Source organism: Danio rerio, chromosome 3, assembly GCF_049306965.1.
Source record: "Danio rerio strain Tuebingen ecotype United States chromosome 3, GRCz12tu, whole genome shotgun sequence".
Lineage (NCBI taxonomy): Eukaryota > Metazoa > Chordata > Actinopteri > Cypriniformes > Danionidae > Danio > Danio rerio.
Window position 1 is genome coordinate 4,529,461 of NC_133178.1, and position 21,398 is coordinate 4,550,858.

The 21,398-nt window shown below is 40.6% G+C and overlaps 1 protein-coding gene across 1 annotated transcript; it reads right to left on the reverse strand.

Moving 5' to 3' along the window:
* Positions 1-2,463: 2,463 nt before the first annotated feature.
* Positions 2,464-20,445, reverse strand: LOC103910198 (uncharacterized). The gene is made up of 7 exons (XM_073943932.1): positions 18,881-20,445; positions 17,851-17,941; positions 12,567-12,626; positions 11,772-12,338; positions 11,082-11,693; positions 6,496-7,766; positions 2,464-4,705 (listed from the first exon to the last, which is right to left on the reverse strand). The coding sequence occupies exons 2-7, from the start codon at positions 17,870-17,872 to the stop codon at positions 2,624-2,626; spliced, it is 4,614 nt and encodes a 1,537-aa protein (XP_073800033.1). The 5' UTR covers positions 17,873-17,941; positions 18,881-20,445; the 3' UTR covers positions 2,464-2,623.
* Between the last annotated feature and the right edge of the window lie 953 nt (positions 20,446-21,398).

Here is a 21,398-nt window from a genome sequence, read left to right on the forward strand (position 1 = left end):
TAGTGAAAATGGCAAATGGATAGTAATGTTGGAAAACTACTAGCCACACTGGCTGGTAATCAATAAAGTTAATGTCAAGCCCAGGTGATGTTAGTCATTAACTAGAATACCACCAGGGGAATTTGGATAACCACCATTGTCGTTACACTTGCCATCATTACACGTGACATTATGGGTTGTTTCATTGATTTTGCTTTAAGTTTTTTTTTTATTAAATATATAGTATAATTTGAACAACTTTACCAATTATCTTTTGGAAGAACAAAGTTTTGGACATGAACTTCAAATCACATTGGCTGCATCCGAAACCTACTCAGTAGGTACTGCATTTTAATTTAAACGTACTACTCGGCCGTTAGAAAAGTACATTCTATACAGTATGAATGTGAAAAGTATGAATGGAAATCGGACGTACTACATCCGCCATTTTGTCATGGTCATTGGTCACATGACCTACCTGCGTCAGTTGGATTGATTCACTCCCATTTATGAATTTGTTCGTGAGGCATCATGGGATAGCGCAGCATGCATGAGATGCGCACTTCAGAATCTCGCCGGAAGTAGTAAGCCATCCGGGTACTTCTCGCATATTGATTTTCGAATTCTATGAATTCGGACACACTACTCGGCTCGCATACTGATTTTAGCATACTGTATAGTATGGAAGTATACGGTTTCGAACAGACATTGAGGCCTTAATGGAAAATGGGATGTCAAATGTCAAAAACCAGCCAATAAACAAACAGAAGTGAAGAGCACATCATTACAAGACAAAAAATGACACTGCTTTCTGTAACCCTCTCAAATATTTGAGTGCACGTCCCATTTAGGAAGGGCTCATTTCCTAATCCCTTCAGAGAGGGTCCCTCAAAATCACAGGTGTCACCCATACTTCCTGAAGGGTTGCAGCTTTGCAGCGTTTAGCGTGAAGCCTAATTGATTGTTATTTGGGGGGGGTGTAATAAAGAGTGGAATAGAAGCATTCGACAATGTTCAAATGACAAAAAAGAACACAACCCAGACATGCATGAAATGATGTTGCATCTAATATATACAGCTTAAACTATATAAAAAACAAACAAAAAAAAAAAACAGAACAAACAGGTAGTTTAAAGAGCCCATATTATACATGAAATAGGGTCATATCTTGGTTGTAAGGGTCTCCAACAACAGTTTAATATGCATGCAAGGTCAAAAAACACTTTCATGGTCTTATAATCTGCATTTATTTTTACCTAATTATCCCAGCGACTCCCGTATGAATCGTCCAGTGATTCATTTGTTCCCAAACCCCTCCTCAGCGCGAAGCTAATCTGCGCTGATTGGACCAATGACAGCCTGTTGCGATTGGTCGACTGCCTTCAGTCAGAGAGGGAAATGCACAACAGCTAATCAGCAATATAAAAGTAATCACAGTTCATACACGCTCGATAGTGTAGGCGTGGATTTTAGCTGCCAGTGGGTCAATGTAAATACAGACGATGGACTTGAAAATTCAGACGACTATTTTATTGAGCAAAAACTCCAAAAACAGTTGAGGAGATCTCCTAGCTTCTCACTCTGCTCTTTTCACAGACACACACACATATTGCACACACACACACACACACACACACACGCACTTAACCCTGCCCCGGACGACAACGCGCGCGCACGCACAGACACACACATACACACAAACACACACACACCTCCGGACGACAGCGCGCGCACACGCACACACAGACACAAACTACTCCTCTTCCACGGAGCTCCGTTAACAAAGCAGCACGCGTCGCGTTTTTAACGTGACTTTGCACGCGATAAGAGAATATGGCCAGTTAACCTGATACAGTACACGCGGTTACAAGTAACAAATCACAACTAAATACATTTGCAAGCTAGAGTCAACGAGGCAACTTTAATCGCACGTACTTACACTTGAGAAATGGAGGAAGAAAAATCCATCCTGACGTCCATCAGTAAGTTACTCTTTACTGATCCTTCCTTTAACAAACGCAGATGAAGTATTCTTTGTAGCATGTAGTTTCCAGTAGTTTCCAACTGCTTGGCTATAATGCTGAGGTTTCATCTTTAGGTAGAGACTCAATATATCCATCTGTAGTGTGACTTCAATCGACCGGCGTGTTTGTGGGTGTGTGTGTGTGTGTCTGGGTTTCTGCGTCAGAGGGCGGGGCCTCAGGTTTGAAATCTCCCGGGTTTGCGCGTGCACGTGAATAACTTGGTTTCGTTCGTACGTCATGGCGAAACACCTAATGAATCGGTATCAAGGTGACTCGTTTGAAGCACTATGAGTCGACTCTTTTATAGATGAATCAACAGTTTTAAACACTGTACACTAACAGATTGAAGCCTTAGCTGGATACTTCACTTCACTTAGAGCTGTGTTACACACTACATGGAGGGGAATTTTCAAAAACCCATAATATGGGCTCTTTAAAAATGCAAGTAAAAACCAATTCAGTGTTGATTCATGTTGGTTGTTTAATTTTTACACACACACACACACATACAAAGGTCAAAGCGATCTGCATCAGTCACTTAACGGCGTATAGTGTTGCACAACAAAAATTGTGTCTGGTGTAGACATGGGCTTATATAGGACCAATCTCTATGTGCTCTATTAAATGTAATCATCTAAACTCTCAATAGCATCTTCTATTGAGTATTTTCTCCATTCGTCTGGTATTTTACCCTGTCCATCAAACGTTTTATTGTAGTATTTTTCCAGCTGTTTCTGGAATTTGCACACAAACCAATTCCAGTAGGGCAGTTCAGAGAGGTCAGGAGTGATGCTCCAGATGTCAAATCGGTGTCCTGATAGTCTGATCTCTTTCCAAAAAAACCTTCCGTCCGGTGTTCGGAAATTCAGATCATATGCTACTAAGTGTGTGCAAATATCAATACATAGATTCTGTGTTGAATTGAAACACGTGCCATTAATTCCAGTCACTCTGTGGAAAGCAACACTGTGATCTCCATCATGGTTGTCTATGGTGTTTGTGCAGATGGCTTTACAGAATGGACACTGAACCCAACAACACTGACAGAAGTGATCAATCAGGAGCTCATCTGGCCTGAACTTATGGTCCAGCTTTACTGGAAATGTGTCCGTGTTGAATTCACTGCTGATGTTTGATATTACATGAGTAAGTTCTTGTCTGATCATATCTTCAAGTAGGTTGAAATCATCAACATCATCATAATTGACTCCACTGAGGTCTTTTTCAGAGAAGATCAGCTGATCTGAGAGCTGCTGTGTGAAACTCTTCAACCACAAACCAACATCTCCACTGTTGACTGATTCATGTGCTGCTTTCAAGATCTTCTTTTGGAGGAGTTCAATGTTCTCCTTCATCTTGGGTAAAACACTGATGCTGAACTTATCTCTGATGTAGCGACTGACTTCATCTCTGATGAAACTCTTGAAGTGATCTCTGGGATAATGAATGTAGTTCATGTATTTGTCAAAGTCCTCCTCTTCTGCCAGTGTCTTCAGGATGTGTTTCTCCAGATTTGATCTGTTTCCATTCAGTGATTCACAGTTTAATCTCAGTTCATCGGTCAGATCTCTGGCAGTGTCTTTGTAGACGCTCTGCTCAATGGGCTTCTTCAGTTTCTGACAGATGATCTCAGCGAATATAGCGGACGATGTTGCTCCGTGACAGTATTTATTGAAAACACTATAGTACTCTTCTCTCTTCTTCTTCAAATAGACACAAGGATCATTGGCTTCCCTGAACAGTCTGTGTTGGTCAGGGATCATCTTGTTCGCTCTGTTGCAAATGGAATAAACCAAATCGATGAAGAATTGTTTTTTGAACACATATTTCACTTGTCCTTCCTCATGTTCTGTCACTCTTGTCCTGATGTAATCCGTAAGTAGTTGTGTGTATGTGCTGTTGTAACCCATCTCTGCAATGTTAAAGGAATAAATCATTTTGTCTGTCTGCTGGACAACGTCTGATACGAAAGATCGGATCTGACCTTCATCCTCTGGAGACAAGACATAACTAAACATTTCTTTAAGTGATATAATAGCGCTTTCAATAGGTGATGTAAATCCACTTGTTCTCTTTAATCGTATATATTCCGAGTAACTCCGCAGAAAGAGAATATCTCTGCTGTCACTCCAATAGTTTAATGGAGGACTTTTGTAGACATCACTGAGGAAGAGTCTTGCATCCTTCTTCAAGTCAATGTCTTTGACGTCTGGAGTGTCTCTGATCATGTTTACAGTCTTTTCCCAAAACAAATCAAATTCTTTTATCAAACTGTCTTCATTGTTTTCTTTGTCTTTGAGTTTTAATGCAAGTTCCTTAACCTCTGCATAGATGGTGTTTTCATGATGCTTCCTCTGATCATCATTTCCCCCCCTCAGTTCTCGCTGGTGAAGAATCTCATCTAATTTCCTCTTTGTTTCTCTCACAGTGTTTTCCTGAAGCTCTTTGATTTTGATTTCAAACGTTGTCTTCCATTGAATCACTATATCTGCATCTGGGACATTCTCAAAGAATTCAGACATTGATTTTTCCACTACTTCACTTGTTTTCTTGAGTTGTTGGTAAAGTTCAGTTTCTTCTATCTCATGAATTGCTTCATTTTTTATGCGGTTCTGTATTTTGTTCTCTATTTCCGTCATGGCTGTGCAAAGACTCCTGGACCACTTGCTGTATTCGGTCTCCAGTCTCCTGTAGGCTGTAGCCTTTTAAAGTTGAATCCAATGCAAATAATACATTAAATAAAGACCCATAACATCCTTGATAAACACATGATCTATTATTGATATTAAAGGTGCAGTATGTAGGATTGACACTTAGGTATTGTGGTTAAATTTTTACCACGAGAGAGAGGCTCCTACAGAGAGAGTACCTCCTCTGTCATGATGGAGGTTGCCAGATTGATGACACCAACAGATCGTGAAGATCAAGATAATGTTTGCACTTGTAATATTTTTCTTATGTGAAGTTTTAAGCTCTGAATCTGCGTCTCGTTTCGAAGGCTGCTACTGGCCTTCAATGGTTGCATTTTCAGCAGAATCATCTGCAAACCCAGCACGCACACAATGTCATATGACATTAATATTAGGTTAGATGTAGGTCGGCAGCATCTAGGGACAATGTTATTTTGTCATCAATAATGACGTAAAATGACTTTGATATTTGGTTGATTTTAGGTTGTGTTAGAAAGTGACCAAAATCCAATGTAGAGCCAACATCTTAAACCAACGTCATATTAATATCACATATTGAGATCTATCCGTCAGGAATAGCAACCAAAATCCAACATCAAATTGACGTCATATTGGTAACATCCACACAACGTCAAGCTGTAACATCATAATACATTGATATTTGGTTGTTTTATGCTGCGTTCACACCACATGCTAAAGAAGTGTCAAGCGCCAGTGATTTACATGTTCAGTCAATGCAAAGATGGGAATTGACATCCTGTGGCGCGAATGAAGTGCAAGCGCAAGTCGAGAGCTTTGCATGATTGACGATTAATTTGTGTGAATCGCTCAAGTTCAAAAATCTGAACTTCAGCGGACATTCGTGTCACGTTAACTAATCAGAAGGTTTCTCTTGTAGGGGCTTGCTTATTACATAGCACCTGTTGTTGGTGTCTCAGGGGGAAATCCTCTTGCTGACACTGGACAAAAGTTCATCAAACTGGGCTCAGCTCGGTCGGAAGCACAGCTGAAAGCTTCCATCATCCAGGTACAGTTTCTGGATGAGTTTATGAGCTCACTGAGTTGAGTGCACTTCTGAATGGATCCAGTGGACTCAGACACGGCTCCAAACTAATCAAAGCTGTTTTTCAGCCTTCATAAAGCACATAAACACAACTATTCTCTCAATAAAATCCATGTTAGCCAATTAGCAACAAAGCTAGAGTCACCGGGCAGACAGAAGCCCCGCCTACGATGCGAATCCACGTCTATTGCTCAGTAAATTTCACGTGCAAATGAAGCGGATTTGATGCACAAATGAAGCGAGTAAACTCAAAATGTTCATGCGTTTATTTACGTGTGAATAGCGCAATTTGTCTGCGCATATGGCGTCTGGTGTGAGCACAGCATAAAGTTGTGTTTGGAAAGTAACCAAAATGCAACGTCTGTCCGATGTTGTACATTGACCTCAGCCAGACATAGGGTTGTGACATCAACCTGTCTAAATTTGCAAACAAAATGCAACATCCCCTGATGTTGGGGTACAATGTCAATCTGACGTCATGTCATGTGCCTGCTGGGTACACTGAGGCAGCTTTCAAGACAAATGAAATACAGACTGCTGAAATGTAATTTGATAAACTGGCAGTGGGCAGAGTTACACAGATCTAAACAAAGAGACATTCTCACATGGAACAACTTTTCGAAATGAGAATAACTGACTTTAGCATTGATTTTTAGATAGAGTCAATACATTAAATACAGCACCTTTAAATTGTTATATTAACAAAATAATCATACAATTCAGTCTCATGAACACTCACTTGTAATGGATCATCCATTTCAGAGCTGATTTTCTTCTTTGTCTCTTTTTCTCTGTCATATTCTTCTCTCCACTCCATTCGTCTTCTCTTTAATTCATCTACGTGCTGTTCTTTAAGAAGTTTCAGTTTAACTTCAGAAATCTTTAGTTGGTCTTCTTTTGTATTTCTTTCCTCCTTCAGTCTCTTCTTTAAGTCATGGAGTTGTTCTTGAGTGTCTTTTTCTATTTTGTCTTTATCTCTGATTATTCCCTCCATCTCACACTTGAGTTTCTGAAACTGCTCAGCAGAAATAGATTTTTTGCTCTCCCGCTTTTTCTTATCCTCTTCATCTCTTGCCTTTTTTTCTTTTTCCTGATTCTGTCTTTCAAGCTCCATTATAGTTTTCATTTTCTCTTTCTCTTTTTCGGCTTTTTTCATAATTTCCTCTTTTTCTTTGTTAATTTGCTCCTCTCTCTCCATGAAGATCTTCACGGTCTTTTCTTCTGCTTCATATTTGATTTGAAGCCTTTCGTTTTCCTGCCTGCATTTTTTAACTTCATCTGCTAGTGTCTCCCTTTCTCTTTTTATCTCTTCTTCCAGCTTGATGATCTGTTGTTCCCCTTCTCTGACTCTGTCCATCAGGATCTTCATCTGTTGTTCTTGCTTTTTTCTCTCCATCTGTCTGAACATTTCACATGAGTAAAAACCTCCTCCGTTTGCCTTCACCATGTTGTCTATCTTCTCCAGGAGATTAGCCACTTGTGTTCGGTCTTCAGTCTGATTATTGTTGAACACATGGAATCTGTGTCCACAAGCTTCGATCAAACTCATTAGAGGAGATCCAGGTTTCCCCAAACACTGATCAATGGTTTTATTTTTCAGATCATCTCCTCTGGTGAAGAGCACCATGGTGTACATTAAAGAGTTTTCCCCAAATGTCTCCTGGATGATCTCCACTGATTTAGCCTCTTCTTGAGTGAATCTCTGTCCTAAATTGAGCACGATGATGAAGACATGTGGTCCAGGTAGAATCATGGAGATGCAGTTGCTGATTTCTTTCTGGATTTCTTCATTAGTGAGTTCAGTGTCAAACAGTCCTGGCGTATCGATTACAGTAATGTGTCGACCATTGATTTCAATTGTTTCGCTATGACTTTCTTTAGTAACAGACTCTTGAGAAATTTCAACTTTAAACACTTTTCTTCCAATGATGGTGTTTCCTGTTGCACTTTTACCCACTCCACTTTTTCCCAGCAGGACAATCCTCAGTTCATTTTGACTCTCTGTTGAACCTGTTTAAAAGAAGAAAAGCATCAGTCTTAAAGCCTTGAAATAGTTTTCTCTTCAAATTAATTTATTGTAGCATGTATTACGAATGGGAAGGTTCACTCAGGTGCAGGTGCACCTAAATGCTTGATGCTGTGTGTGCGTCAATTCCTATTTGCGTGTACAGGCTACACATCTCCATTTAAAATAAACTCATGTGCACAAAAGATGTGATATGTTAGTTTCTCTACAGCAGGGGTCACCAAACTTGTTCTTGGATGGCCGGTGTCCTGTAGATTTTAGCTCCAACCCTAATCAAACACACCTGAACAAGCTAATCAAGGTCTTACTAAGTATACTTCAAACACCCAGGCAGATGTGTCGAGGCAAGTTGGAGCTAAACCCTGCAGGGACACCGGCCCACCAGGACAGAGATTGGTGACCCCTGCTCTAGAGTTTACAGTGTATCTTTCAAATGCTGCAAATACCCATGCTTCACGGTTTATCAGCTTAAAATTTCAGTGCAAGACATGAAAGAAACACAATACTCGTTTGTGCGTGTTTCTCTTTCTGATCACAAATGCTGAGATGTTTTTATAAAAATTTTCTTGAGCTACAACTATAAGTTGAATGCACGCAACAACATCAGAATACCCATATTTACAGTCAGCTAATCCGAGTCTATTCATTCATTCATTCATTCATTTTTTGTCGGCTTAGTCCCTTTATTAATCCGGGGTCGCCACAGCGGAGTGAACCGCCAACTTATCCAGCAAGTTTTTACGCAGAGGATGCCCTTCCAGCTGCAACTCATTTCTGGCAAACATCCACACACACATTCACACACACTTATACACTACGGACAATTTAGCCTACCCAATTCACCTGTACCGCATGTCTTTGGACTGTTGGGGAAACCGGAGCAACCGGAGGAAACCCACGCGAACGCAAGGAGAACATGCAAACTCCACTCAGAAACGACAACTGAGCTGAGGTTCGAATCAGCGACCTTCTTGCTGTTAGGCGACAGAACTACCTACTGCGCCACTGCCTCGCCTAATCTGAGTCTAAAGGAAAGTAAACATTTGTGGAAGAATTTTTAAATGACACCTACACCTTGTTTGTCCTGAGTAGGTTATTTTACATAAAATATGTTTACAAATGATCCAAAACACAAAAAAGAACAAATAGTAATTCCCTTTCAGTTGGTTACTACAGTCACTATTCAGTTTCCGTTCGTGGGTAGGGCATGAAAGTACAAAGCCCAAGCATTTGTACTCTCCCTGTCTTTTTTATGAAGGTCGCGGATAGTGCCCTGTCCCCTCTTGGGAAGAAGGAAACCATGTCCTCAATTAACTCCAAGTTTATTCTAACACAGTCATGAGATAAACTGGTAATGTACAGGGGATCTGGTGCTCCAGTCTCTCAGCCAGTTGTGGATTCAGGTCAAGGGAGAAAAGAGCAAGATCACCCCAATGCAGAGCCTGTTTTACCTCTGAATGGAACTGAACTCTGTTATCATGACTGCATGACTCTCTACTAATGCTCTCAGTTATTGCTCACCTGTCTGAATTAGTTGAGCCATTTCAGAGGTTCCTAGGCCATATGGTACCCACAGCCGCAGTCACTCTGCTCAGAATGCATTATATTAGGCAACTATGACCTATCTACTGTGACCATGACACTCATATGTTGATATGCATTTAGCCTCTGGTTGGACCTTGCCTTTTTAAGTTCCAGAGTGTCCTTAGAACAAGTGTCCTGGCATGTTTTTGTATCAACAGATACTTCCAGCATGGGCTGGGGTATCGTATGCAATAAGCATACAAATTTGTGTTTTTACTGCACTCTGACTGCATTGACATATTAATTGCCTGAAGCTGTCGGCAGTTTGTCTCACCTTGCACCAATTTTGGCAATTTTGCAACATATCTATAGTAGCATTTATCAGAGTGCATGTCAATGCTACATGTCACAGCTCCCTTAGCATCTGCTCCTATGGAGTCACATGCAGTTGAAAATGCTGCATGATATTCACATTTCGGGCAAGATTAGGGCGTATTTACACTACAAGTACAGTTGCCTTGAACCAGGCCAAAGCACGTTTCTCCACGTTTGTCTCCCACTCACATTGCATTCCGGCCTGAGCACGCTTACGCCATCGATATAGCGCTGTTCAGTTTAAGAAGCGCTCTCGCTCAGCACTGTGGACATTTCATTATATCATAAGTCCTCGTGCTGCAGGAATTAGGAGGTTTGCTAAAGGTGCATCTGTCGTGCAGTGATGGATTTACGTCTATTATAATATACGGCAGTTTGTGTTCATTGAACAGTAAGAATGATTAATAAATCCATATAATAGTCAAGTCTTGTCTTCAGTTTTCGCCTCAGGTGTGCTTTGTATTCACACTACAAGCGTACCGCGCCTGACCACACCTGGCACACCTCTTCCAAACGGGCCAGGGGCTGGCCAACTGAACCACGCCTGAGCCTGATTCAGAGCACTCACACTTCTCAAACAATCCAGGAAACGAGCCTGGGCACGGTTTTGATGTCACAGTGTGAGTGCGCCCTTATTTGTGTGCCTATACGCCCAGAAAGTGGAGTCTATTTGATGCGTAGTGCTCTTCTCAATTAAAAGACCACATAACTTTCCTTATTAGTGTTTTGTTCCTTCACGATAGTTTGGCACCATCCTCCTCATTCCTTATTATGGTGAGTTAGATGGCAGTAAACTTGAATAGCATGATCTGATCATCTGGATCCTGAGTGGTGCCAAAGCTAAACGTTTCTGTCACTAAAGACAGTCCTTCTGGTCACTTTGACTTCGATCAAGAGTTAGAGACTAATCTTGCCGTGAATTTAAGATGGTTAACTCTCATGTTATCTAATAAACCTAGTATGGTAACATGCCCAAGGTTCATAAAGTACCATTCTGGATAGCAGATGCAATGCCGCTTCATTTGCATGGTTCCTTCTCAATAACTTCACATGTATAGTCTTCCAAGGTGACTTTTTCCCCTAGGTAGACCTGTGTCTTCCCTATTAGCTTAACATTTGATCCTGATGTTAAGCTTCCCTGTTAGCTCCAGCCCATATTTACTCTGTAACCACATATGCGACAGCATCTTCTGACTGGGCATCTCCCTATTTGACTTTTTATTATTTTCCCCCTATAGCAGGCTTGACACAATCAACATTATATGAGTGCTATAAAATAAAAGTGACCTGGCTTGTTACAAAATACAAATCTACAGAAATATACAAAAGTAACATTTTGAAATGCTCATATTCATTTATAAAAAATTGACACTTTTCTTGTTCCATAGCTAAATACTTGCCTTTTGACAGATAATGCTTCTCTAGTGAGTGGATCTTCTTTTTCATCTCTTCATATTTTGTCAGTTTTTTTACCTGTGCCTCCAGAAATGTCTCAGTGGAGTAAAAGGTTCCTCTGTTTTCTTCCAGCATCTGCTCAATGTTCTCCATTAGTGTGGACACTTGTGTTTTTGGACCAAAGAAATTATGTTTTCCTCCAAAGCTCTCAATGACAGCCTGTGTTTCGTCATTGAGTTCTGCTGTCTGATGCTCTGAATTCTGCATGATGAGGGTTATGAGGTGTTTGTTGATTCTGGAGCTGAATATATTATGGATCTCTTCTATTTCCGCTTTGTCTTGATCAGTCAGAGGAGCATCAGGAATAATGAGGAGAAAAGCATGAACTCCAGGATGACAGAGAGACACACATCGGAGAGTCTGACACATCACTTCATCTGAGAGCTCAGTGTTGAACATGGCTGGAAGCTCCAGCACATTGATCTGATGACCATGAAGAACCCTATCTGTGCTCACACTCTCTGATCTTCTGTGTGTATGTTGCAGGATCAGCTCTGAGATGGAGGATTTCAGGGTGCCGTCGCTCCCACACACCATCACATTCAGCTTCTCATGAACTAAAAGTAAAGGAAGAATATTAAATAGAGTTCATATATTACTATATCCCTTGAAACATCAAATATGGTCTCACTCACATGTTTGTGCGTCCCGTTTCTTCACTGTTAAACACTGTGAATCTCCAGATTGAGCAGAAATCAGGTGTCGTCCATCATTGCTCTTCTCAATGTCCTCAAAGGCCTGCAGAAGATCATCAGCAGAGCTGCTTCTCTGAAGACTGAAGTGTCTGTTTGAGCACTTCTGGATGATCTCCTGCAGGATCTCATTAGGTTCAGTGGACTCTTGTGTGCTGAGCACCATGGTGTGTTGAAAAAGACGCTCAGAGAAAGAGTCCTGCAGCTTCTCCACACGCTCTTGATCTTCTGCTGAGCACTGCTGATGTTGGAGGAGCAGAACCACCACATGAGGTCCTGGATCAGACAGACTCACACACTCTCTGACTGTCTGTGTGATCTGATCATCTGAGATGTTTGTGTGGAGCAGCTGAGGACTGTTGATGAGCGTCACGTGTCTGTCCCTCAGTCTTCCTCCGACTCTCTCCACAACACCTGGAGGAGCTTCACTGTCAAACGCTGATCGGCCCAAGATGAAGTTTCCTACCTCGCTGTTTTCTGACACGCTTTTCCCCAGAAGAACGATCCTCACTGCAAAGAGTGAAAAACGTTGTTTTATATTGACAATTGTACACAAACATGCACAAGAAGAAAAAAATATATATATAATTTTAATGACAACACAAAAAAGTAAAACTATAGGAAAGGGATGGCAATTAAAATGTTCATGTTCTTCTTTTTTTAAACAGAATAACCTTCCCAACTTCACCACACACACTTCATAATTTCACGTGTTTGCTCATCTTTATAAAAACTTACTTAAAGGAGGTTCGTTAATGCTCCGTTTTCTCCTGGGAGAAAGATTATGAAAAACAGCCACTGTATAAAACAAAAGACTCTCATCAGACTTTTCAGTTTGAAAGAATGAGAATGATCATATGCATTTGTTTTTATTGCAAACCATGTCTTTTTTAACAAAAAGGCCAATACAAATTCTAAAAGGTACAGAAGCATTGATAAAGATCAGACCTCTTGTCCAACACGTATTTCAGGGGTTTTATTTTTTTCTCTCCCTCTATCTCTCTCTGTATATGTATTTCACCAGTTCACCCTTGCATTCGTTTAAGTATAAAGCATATTTGGCGTGCTGTCTGGGGGGAGGGCTCTGAGCTCAAGGAGACACCCCAACGCGAGTTATTCCCCTTATCAGGAAACAAAGAGGAGTTGGGATTCGAGCGAAGTATCTAGCCCGGCCTCAGAACGCTTCCCAAAAAACGCTATTTGGTTACAGGACAGCAGCCAGACAATTTGCAACCCCCCAACCAAAATTTGCTGATCTTAAAAATTTGGAGGGGTGCTGTTGAGTTATAAGGTATGTGTTTTGGGAGGAAGCAGTTGCTGTGTTGATAGTGGTGCATGATGAATATCTCCAGCAAGAGTGTCTGCTCCCACGGGAGACGGGCGTCCTCCGTGGGAGCGGTCACTGCATAAGCAATGTTGTGTTAAAGTATGTTAATGGTGTGTTAAAAGCTGTCACTGTGCTGTGGTGTATTATGAGATATGCGTCTCTCGTAGGAGTGGTTACTGCGCTTGCAGTGGTGTGTAAAAAGTAAAGTGGTATGCGTCTCCCGTAGGAGCAGTCACGGTGTTAGTGGTGGTGCATGGTAAAGTGTACGTCTTCCATGGGAGCAGTCACTGCGCTTGCAGTGGTGCAAAATTGTAAGGTGTACGTCTCCCGTAGGAGCGGTCACTGCGATTGCAGTGGTGCATAATTATAAGGTGTACGTCTCCCGTAGGAGCGGTCACTGTACTAACAGTGGTGCGTAATAATAAGGTGTGTGTCTCCTGTATGAGGTATGAGTGGTCGCTGCCCTATCGGCAGTGTGTAATAAGGTGTGCGTCTCCTGTAGGAACGGTCACTGTGCTTGCAGTGGTGCATAATAATAAGGTGTGCGTCTCCCATAGGAGCGGTCACTGCATTAGCAGTGGTGCATAATAAGATGTGTGTGTCCCGTAGGAGTGGTCACTGCACTAGCAGTAGTGTGTAATCAAGTGTGTGTCTCCCATAGGAGCGGTCACTGCGCTTGCAGTGGTGCATAATGATAAGGTGTACGTCTCCCGTAGGAGCAGTCACTGCGCTTGCAGTGGTGCATAATTATAAGGTATACGTCTCCCGTAGGAGCGGTCACTGTACTAACAGTGGTGCGTAATCATAAGGTGTGTGTCTCCTGTATGATGTATGAGTGGTCGCTGCCCTAGCAGCAGTGTGTAATAAGGTATACGTCTCCCGTAGGAGCGGTCACTGTACTAACAGTGGTGCATAATAATAAGGTGTATGTCTCCTGTAGGAGCGGTCTCTGTACTAACAGTGGTGCATAATAATGAGGTGTGTGTCTCCTGTATGGTGTATGAGTGGTCGCTGCCCTAGCAGCAGTGTGTAATAAGGTATACGTCTCCCGTAGGAGCGGTCACTGTACTGACAGTGGTGCATAATAATAAGGTGTATGTCTCCTGTATGAGGTGTGAGTGGTCGCTGCCCTAGCGGCAGTGTGTAATAAGGTGTGCGTCTCCCGTAGGAGTGGTCACTGCGCTTGCAGTGGTGCATAATTATAAGGTGTTATTATTACTTCATAATTACTTATCAAATTTATTTAATTAAGCAATTTATTTTATATATGCATGTTGTCTATGTAAACGTTAATAATGTATTTAAGTTTTTTACATGTTAAGTACCTAGACGATGAATCTAAGGAATATAGTCTATACGTGGCCCAGGATCACGGGTGGAAGCGAAAGAGAAGAGTGGAGGGGCTGCCGGCGTTAGTGACGACAGCGGAGGCAGCCTCACGCTGGAACTTGCGTCGGGGCCTGACAGAAAGTTGGGGACTGGAGCCGTTTGCGGAGGTGTGCTCACGCTACTGATGGCCCTAGGATTATGGGTGAAAGGAAAAGAGAAAAGGGGCTGCCGGCATTAGTGACGTCAGCGGAGGCAGCCTCACGCTGGAACTTGCGTCGGGGCCTGACAGAAAGTTGGGGGCTAAAGCCGATTGCGGAGGCATGCTCACGCTACTAATAGCCCTAGGATCATAGGTGGAAGGAAAAGAGAAGAGAGAAGGGGCTCTTGTTAAGTGGTGACCTATTAGTGACGTATGTAATACTTTTTCCGGGTCCAAGCCGCCACTCATTTGAGTTGAGAAATTTATTTGTTTATGATCACTTTAAATTCTTATCACACAATAAAGTTAATTTTATACAAAATCAGTGTACACAACCATTGCTTACTGCATAACAAATACCAAAATCTTTGACAATTTATAAAAATTAATCACTTTCTGCCCATAAGATATGAGGCGTGGACATATGTATTGTGATAGTGATTTTCAAAAGTATTAAATCGCTTTGTAAACGTTATAATTAACATTTCATGAGTCTCCCCGTGCAGTAAGTTGAGAAATTATTCGTTAATGATCAAAACATTTTAAACATATTACACAATAAGTTAGTTTTATACGAAGTCGTGGTGTACACAACCATTTTTGGGCTTGCTGCATAACAAAAACCAAACATTTTAACAAATTATAAAAATTAATCCCTTGCATCATGTATAAGGCATAGACATATGTATTGTGATCGTGATTTTCGAAAGTAATAAATCGCTTTGTAAACGTTATAATTACCATTTCATTACTTTCCCCATGCATTTGATTAGAGGGCTTGGACCCGGAAGCCGATTCGCATGACGTCACACTTCAAGCAGATAGGCTTGTTATTCCTAAATTTGGGGCGCCAAGAGCAGGCATTGAGGGCGCTACTAAGTGGAAATGTTCCGTGCGTGGGGGGTGGACGAGGCCATAGCGGAGACGTGCTCACCCTGTCATGGCGAATTGGCCGATGGTGGTGCTTCGCCTGTAGAGCGGTGGCCTGGCGCTCGCTTGATCTGGGCCGGTGATTGCCAACAGGGGAGCGACTCAGGTTTGTTGCTGGTGTCTGGAAGAGCGGCGGCGTGGCGGGCCTAACTTAAGACCGTGGCCTCTGTTGATATGCTCTGCCGAGTGCTGATGCGCTGGACGTCGGCTTGGAGTTTGCGAGAGGAGCCGTGTCATCCTCATGGAAATTTGCTGTTTGGACAAGGCTACAGCGATTGGATGTGCCAATGCTAAAGTTGTGAGACGTTGCAGGTAAGACAGCTTTGGTATATATAGGGGTTGTTCAAGAACTGATTTGATGACGGAATAATTGTCTATGACGTATTCGATACTGAAACTTCTGCGCATGCTCCTCCCGAAATTTGTTTACAAAACTTCACATTTTTACATTTAAGCTGTGTTGAAATAATACAATTAATGTTTTATCATTTCATACTTTTATTTTCCAAAAAATTCAGTTCTAAAGCTAACAAAATATACATTTTTATTTTCAATTGTTCTATGAATAAACATTAACTGCTACATATTACAATATAATATAGCAAAGCTACATATTTTACTATTCTGATTTAATTTACATTGTTGGTATAAGATTGCAGAGGGTAGATATGACTAGAAATTTAGTTAAACACAATCTCAAAAGGTACATGCCTGTACCTAAAGAGCCTCAAAGGTACACATCAGTACCCAAATGCACCTAAAATGAACCTTTGAGGTACCAATATGCACTCTTCAAGTACAAATATGTACTTTTTGAAAAGGTACTGCCCCAGTGACAGCTCTCATACCTTTATTACTGAGAGTGCTAGGTGACGGCCAAGAAAGCCAGGGTGCCAAAATGGAAAGACGTACACACATTACCATCATCCTGCTTTTATTAAATCATTTGGTTTTAATAACATATATAGAGTGACTTGTGTCTATCTGCCGAAAAAAATATTAAAGTGTCCAGAACAGATAGACAGACATACACTCACAAATGAACATTCTAAAAAATAAAGTTTATTGTACATTTGGCGGCTCACTTCCGTTATTTTGTAAGATTGCAATTATATCAGACGTGAACCATACCCAGCGCCTTTTCCAGGCAGACTCGAGTACAGTTCACAGATGCACACTCGAGTTCAGATGATGATGACATTGTTCACGCTAGCTAAACATACCGTAATTTGAAGTCAAAACGAACCCAGGTGCAGACTAAAAGTGCTAGCGTGAAAGCACTGTAAAATACAATCTGTTGGGTATGTGGGTCAGTGTTATTGACTGTAATTCTTTTTTAATCCAACTCAATCTAATTAACTTAACTTTTAAGAGTTCGCATATAGATATTGCTTGATAATTTTAGCAGGTTTGGCATGCTGTCCCAGGGGAGATCCCTAAACTTGTAAGGGGATACTAGATCAGGTAGTTCTTGAGAGCTCCCCCTGGTAAAGGAGGGAAAATGGGGAGATGATATGGATGAGGGGATTCTTTGAAAAACAAAGATAAGGCAGTTATACTAGACAGGCTATTTATAGTGAGTCTGGAATGATCCGATTGGCTTACTAATGATTACGGATGGGAGATTAGCCGTGATCAATGATATCACAAGCTTCTCTCCAAATTAAGTTACGGTCACACAAGAGTTTGAGCTTATGAAATTCTGTGGTCTGGTGCTGTAAAAAGGGGCGGGATTAAACAAGATGATAAGACATTAATAAAAGTGAGTAATTGGTCCAAATTTTTTATTTCTGTACAGAGAGGACATGTTTTGATCCTCGATTGGTCTTACGCAGTCAAGTGATGTGATTTTGCAGGTCAGAGTTCACCAAGCTTGAACTTTGCACCGCAGCGATCTGCAAAACTTGATACATGACCCTGCGTTTCCAGTCTGATGCATTCACATGCATATGAAAGTCTATGGGGAGAAAAATCCAGTGTGACCGCAGCTTAAACTTTCTAATGCAATGAATTGCGAAACTTGACACACCAGCTTGCGTTTCCAGTCTGACGCATTCGCGTGTATATGAATTGAAGTCTATGAGGAGAAAAGTGCAACACTGCAGCTTTAGTTTGTGAAACTTTCCTTTGGGAGCTAAAACACTATGGAGTAATCGATCATTTGGAATCCATATTGTGTTCACATGTAAATAAAGCACCTAGTCTTAATTTAATTAGTAATTTGTCTATATTTTCACCTGTGCTTTCGGAGCTGGACATGTTGATATTTTTTACCCTCTGGCATCTGTTTAAGTCTTCACTTGATCCATCTTTTCTGACTTCGTATTCCTGTAAAATGTTGTATAGAACATTCCCATAAATTTACATTAACATTATGAACAGTACTTATGCTAATTCGCTTTCATAGCATGCAGAACTAAAGTAAACAAAACCAAATGAAGAACCCGAATGAAGCAAACAATGACTGCTATAATGACAATTTCAAAGTGGAATCTTTTCAATTAAGCAGCGACGGCAAAACCTCTGTAATGCCAATAAAAATTGTAGAACACATCTGAAAAAAAAGTCAAATTCCTAAGTTGTTTAATCCTCCGCTGAGAAATTGAGGAATTACAATGTGTTTTTTTTCAGTTGATCAGATGCCTTAAATGTAAATAATGTTTTGCCATTTTCTGTTGTTTCTCTTTCATTCTAATTCTTATTGTAACATTTGCTGCTTACAACATAGTTAATAACTGGATTATTTAATTAAATATTGTCTGTAATCCAAAACTGGGTCATTCAGGGACGTTTGTTCATTGATGTATGTTGGAAGAGAGAAGCTGGTTGTGTTGAACAGAACTGGACCAGACATGTGACTGGTGAAGGATACAGATTAGTCATGTCCATTTCTTTAAATTCATGAATTAGAATACAGTTTGACTTAATTTTTTAATTTTTTTGTATAAATGCTTTTGAATTTGGAGATTTTTGACCTTCTGTTACACACGCACATGCACACCACGTGAAACAGAATCAATTGTTAATTTTTATATAACACAAATAAATAAAATTTAAAAGGATTGTTTTATATGTGTTTATTTTTGTAAGCAGATCTCCAACGTCTAATTGCACTACATTAGAAGATAACTAGACTAAACTGAACATTTCTTATCAGATATGTCTGCTTCATGCAACACTGAGCACACTGTATTGTACACCATCGCCTATTTCCTTATGTCATAGTGTATTTTACCTAATAGTAGTATTTATAGAGAAAAGCGGTACCTGTATTTGGGAGGTTTCATCATTTCTTTTCCCGTTTCATAGTTTCTTTCCTCGTTTTCAGTCAGAAAGCAGGAAGACATTCATGGGCGGAGGAGCGTTAAAAGACAAAAACAAAACTGAACAGGCAGAAACATGTTTAGGCTTTAGTTGCTCTTCGGGTTTCAGTTGTTTCAATATTGTGCAGTCCTAGTCATTGCTCCCGGGTCCAAATACATAAACTAAAAACAAATATTAAATGATTAAATAGTAATTGTATAATATGCTGTAGTAGCACTACAAAAAACATCTACATTTCTACAGCATTGACGTCTATGTGATATTATGACAGAATTATGATGTCTCCATAACCCTCAACCAGGCCATATCCTGAGCAGATGCTGTGGTGGTCATAGAGGAGTGGAGAGCATAATTCTATGGAACAGTATAAACACCAGCCAGTGACCTACTCACACCTGCAGCTTCTCCACGATAGATGTCCAGCTTTCTCCAGCCTCCAGAGCCTAGACTGTAGCTCTGCAAAGAAAGTTTGACCAGAACAGAAATGGTCGTGCCCAACTGAGCACAGGTTTTTGCTCTAGGTTTTTTTCCCCTTCACTTTCGTCAATTAATGAAGTTTGTTCCTCCACTGTTGCCACTGGCTTGCTTGGGTTTGGGACTTTTGGAGCTGTGCATCGATGGATTCGCTCTTCAGTGTTTGGACTTTCAGCAGTGAATATTAAACCACAATGAACTGACCTAAACTGAAATTCAACTCTGAAAACTGGACTGACATCGACTAGAACTTCTTTATTAAGCTGCATTGACACAATCTACATTGTAAAAGTGCTATAGAAATAAACATCAACTGAATTGAATTGTTATTAAAAGTCCTCATTGCCAACAATGAAGAATGTTTGCTGGTAAATAACAGGACGTTTGGGCTGGATGTAAAAGCCCTAGCAAAATTGCGTATAACAAGTGAGCATGGCAATAGTTATTTTTAATGACTTAAAAGGGATAGTTCACTCTCTCATGTGATTTTAAACCATTATGAGTTTCTTTCTTCGGTTGTACACAAAGTAAAATATGTTAAAGAATGCTGCAGTTGCTGGGACCCATCAACTTCCTGACTTGGAAAACAATAGATACAGTATGAAACTCACAAAGGTTTGAAGGGAGAGTAGATGACAAACTATCCCTTTTTTTAAATGCATCTGACTTGGGATTATAGATGGAGAAGCACAACCAAATGAAGTAAACACTGTAAAGAAGTTTAGAGGCTAAATAATGGAGGCTTAAATAATAGATGTTTACAGGCCACATTGCAGGTATGGATCACTTGGATCACTACCCTTCCTTCCTGTAAGCCAGAGCTCAACTGAGATTAGGTTCTTGTTTTGTTTTTTACATAATAGTTTTAGACTAAACAAAAAAGTTATATTTGGTATTATACATTGGTATTTCTTTTTACTCCGATGTGCAATATAATATTTATAACACAGGCTCGTTGTGGATACTTCCAGCCTAAACCACGGCGAATGAAGCTCTGCACAAGACTTTTGGCCAGCGGAGAAATTAAAATGCTCGTGCCCAACTGAGTCTGGTTCTCTCAAGGTTTTTTTTCTTCACTCCCATCAGGTGAAGTTTTTTTCCCTCTCCGCTGTCGCCACTGCCTCGCATGGTTCACAATTGGTAGAGCTACGCATCGATGAATTGGCTCTTCAGTGTTTGAACTCTCAGTAATGATTAAATTACACTGAACTGAGCTAAACTGAACTGAACTGAACTTAAACACTAAAACCTGAACCACACTGTTCCAGTTACTATGACCATTTATGACTGTTCCAGTTACTATGACCATTTATGTGAAGCTGCTTTGACACAATCTACATTGTAAAAGCGCTATACAAATAAAGCTGAATTGAATTGAATACATGGAGATTGCAAATTCTGTACCCAGAGATACATCTGGCTGCATTTCCTCCATTAAAATGAATGCTATAGGGCGGTATGACTGTTGGGAAGCGGAGTGGACTGAGATGATGGATTTCGAGTCTGGCAAAGAATGCTTCCAGAAACCAAGTAAAACAAAAGCTAAAAAATAATGAATAAACAAACAGGCTAAGAACGAGGAACTATCCAAAAAACATGGAAAACAGGCTTTTCTTTTTCTAGATCGCTTTTGAAAACACTATCGGTTGGGTTTAGAGAAGGGTGTGGGCAGGTCAGCCGATCAGTCAGTCAGCAGCAAACTGGTCAGCTAAAGTGTGTGTTGTTGCACCCTCTAGTGAATTCACGTAAGAAGAGGACACGCAAAAGGCATGTGCAAGACAAGTTTGAGATCATCAAAAAGCGTACACAGCGGCCTCTGGTGGATTTGCGAGAACAGAAACTACAAGCAGATGTAGCTCCGAGTATAGTTGAAGTCAGAATTATTAGCCACCTTCAAATTTTTTTCTTCTTTTTAAATATTTTCCAAATGATGTTTAACAGAGCAAGGAAATTTTCACAGTATGTCTGATAATATTTTTTATTCTGG

What these genes read in the sequence shown, in the direction of transcription:
- LOC103910198 (XM_073943932.1), bottom strand. Translation starts at nt 17,872, where the DNA reads ATGTCCAGCTCCGAAAGCACAG. An exon ending in GTCCAGCTCCGAAAGCACAG is followed by an intron (nt 12,627 to 17,850) that starts GTGAAAATATAG and finishes TGTTTTATACAG; the next exon opens with TGGCTGTTTTTCATAATCTT. An exon ending in GAAACGGGACGCACAAACAT is followed by an intron (nt 11,694 to 11,771) that starts GTGAGTGAGACC and finishes CTTTACTTTTAG; the next exon opens with TTCATGAGAAGCTGAATGTG.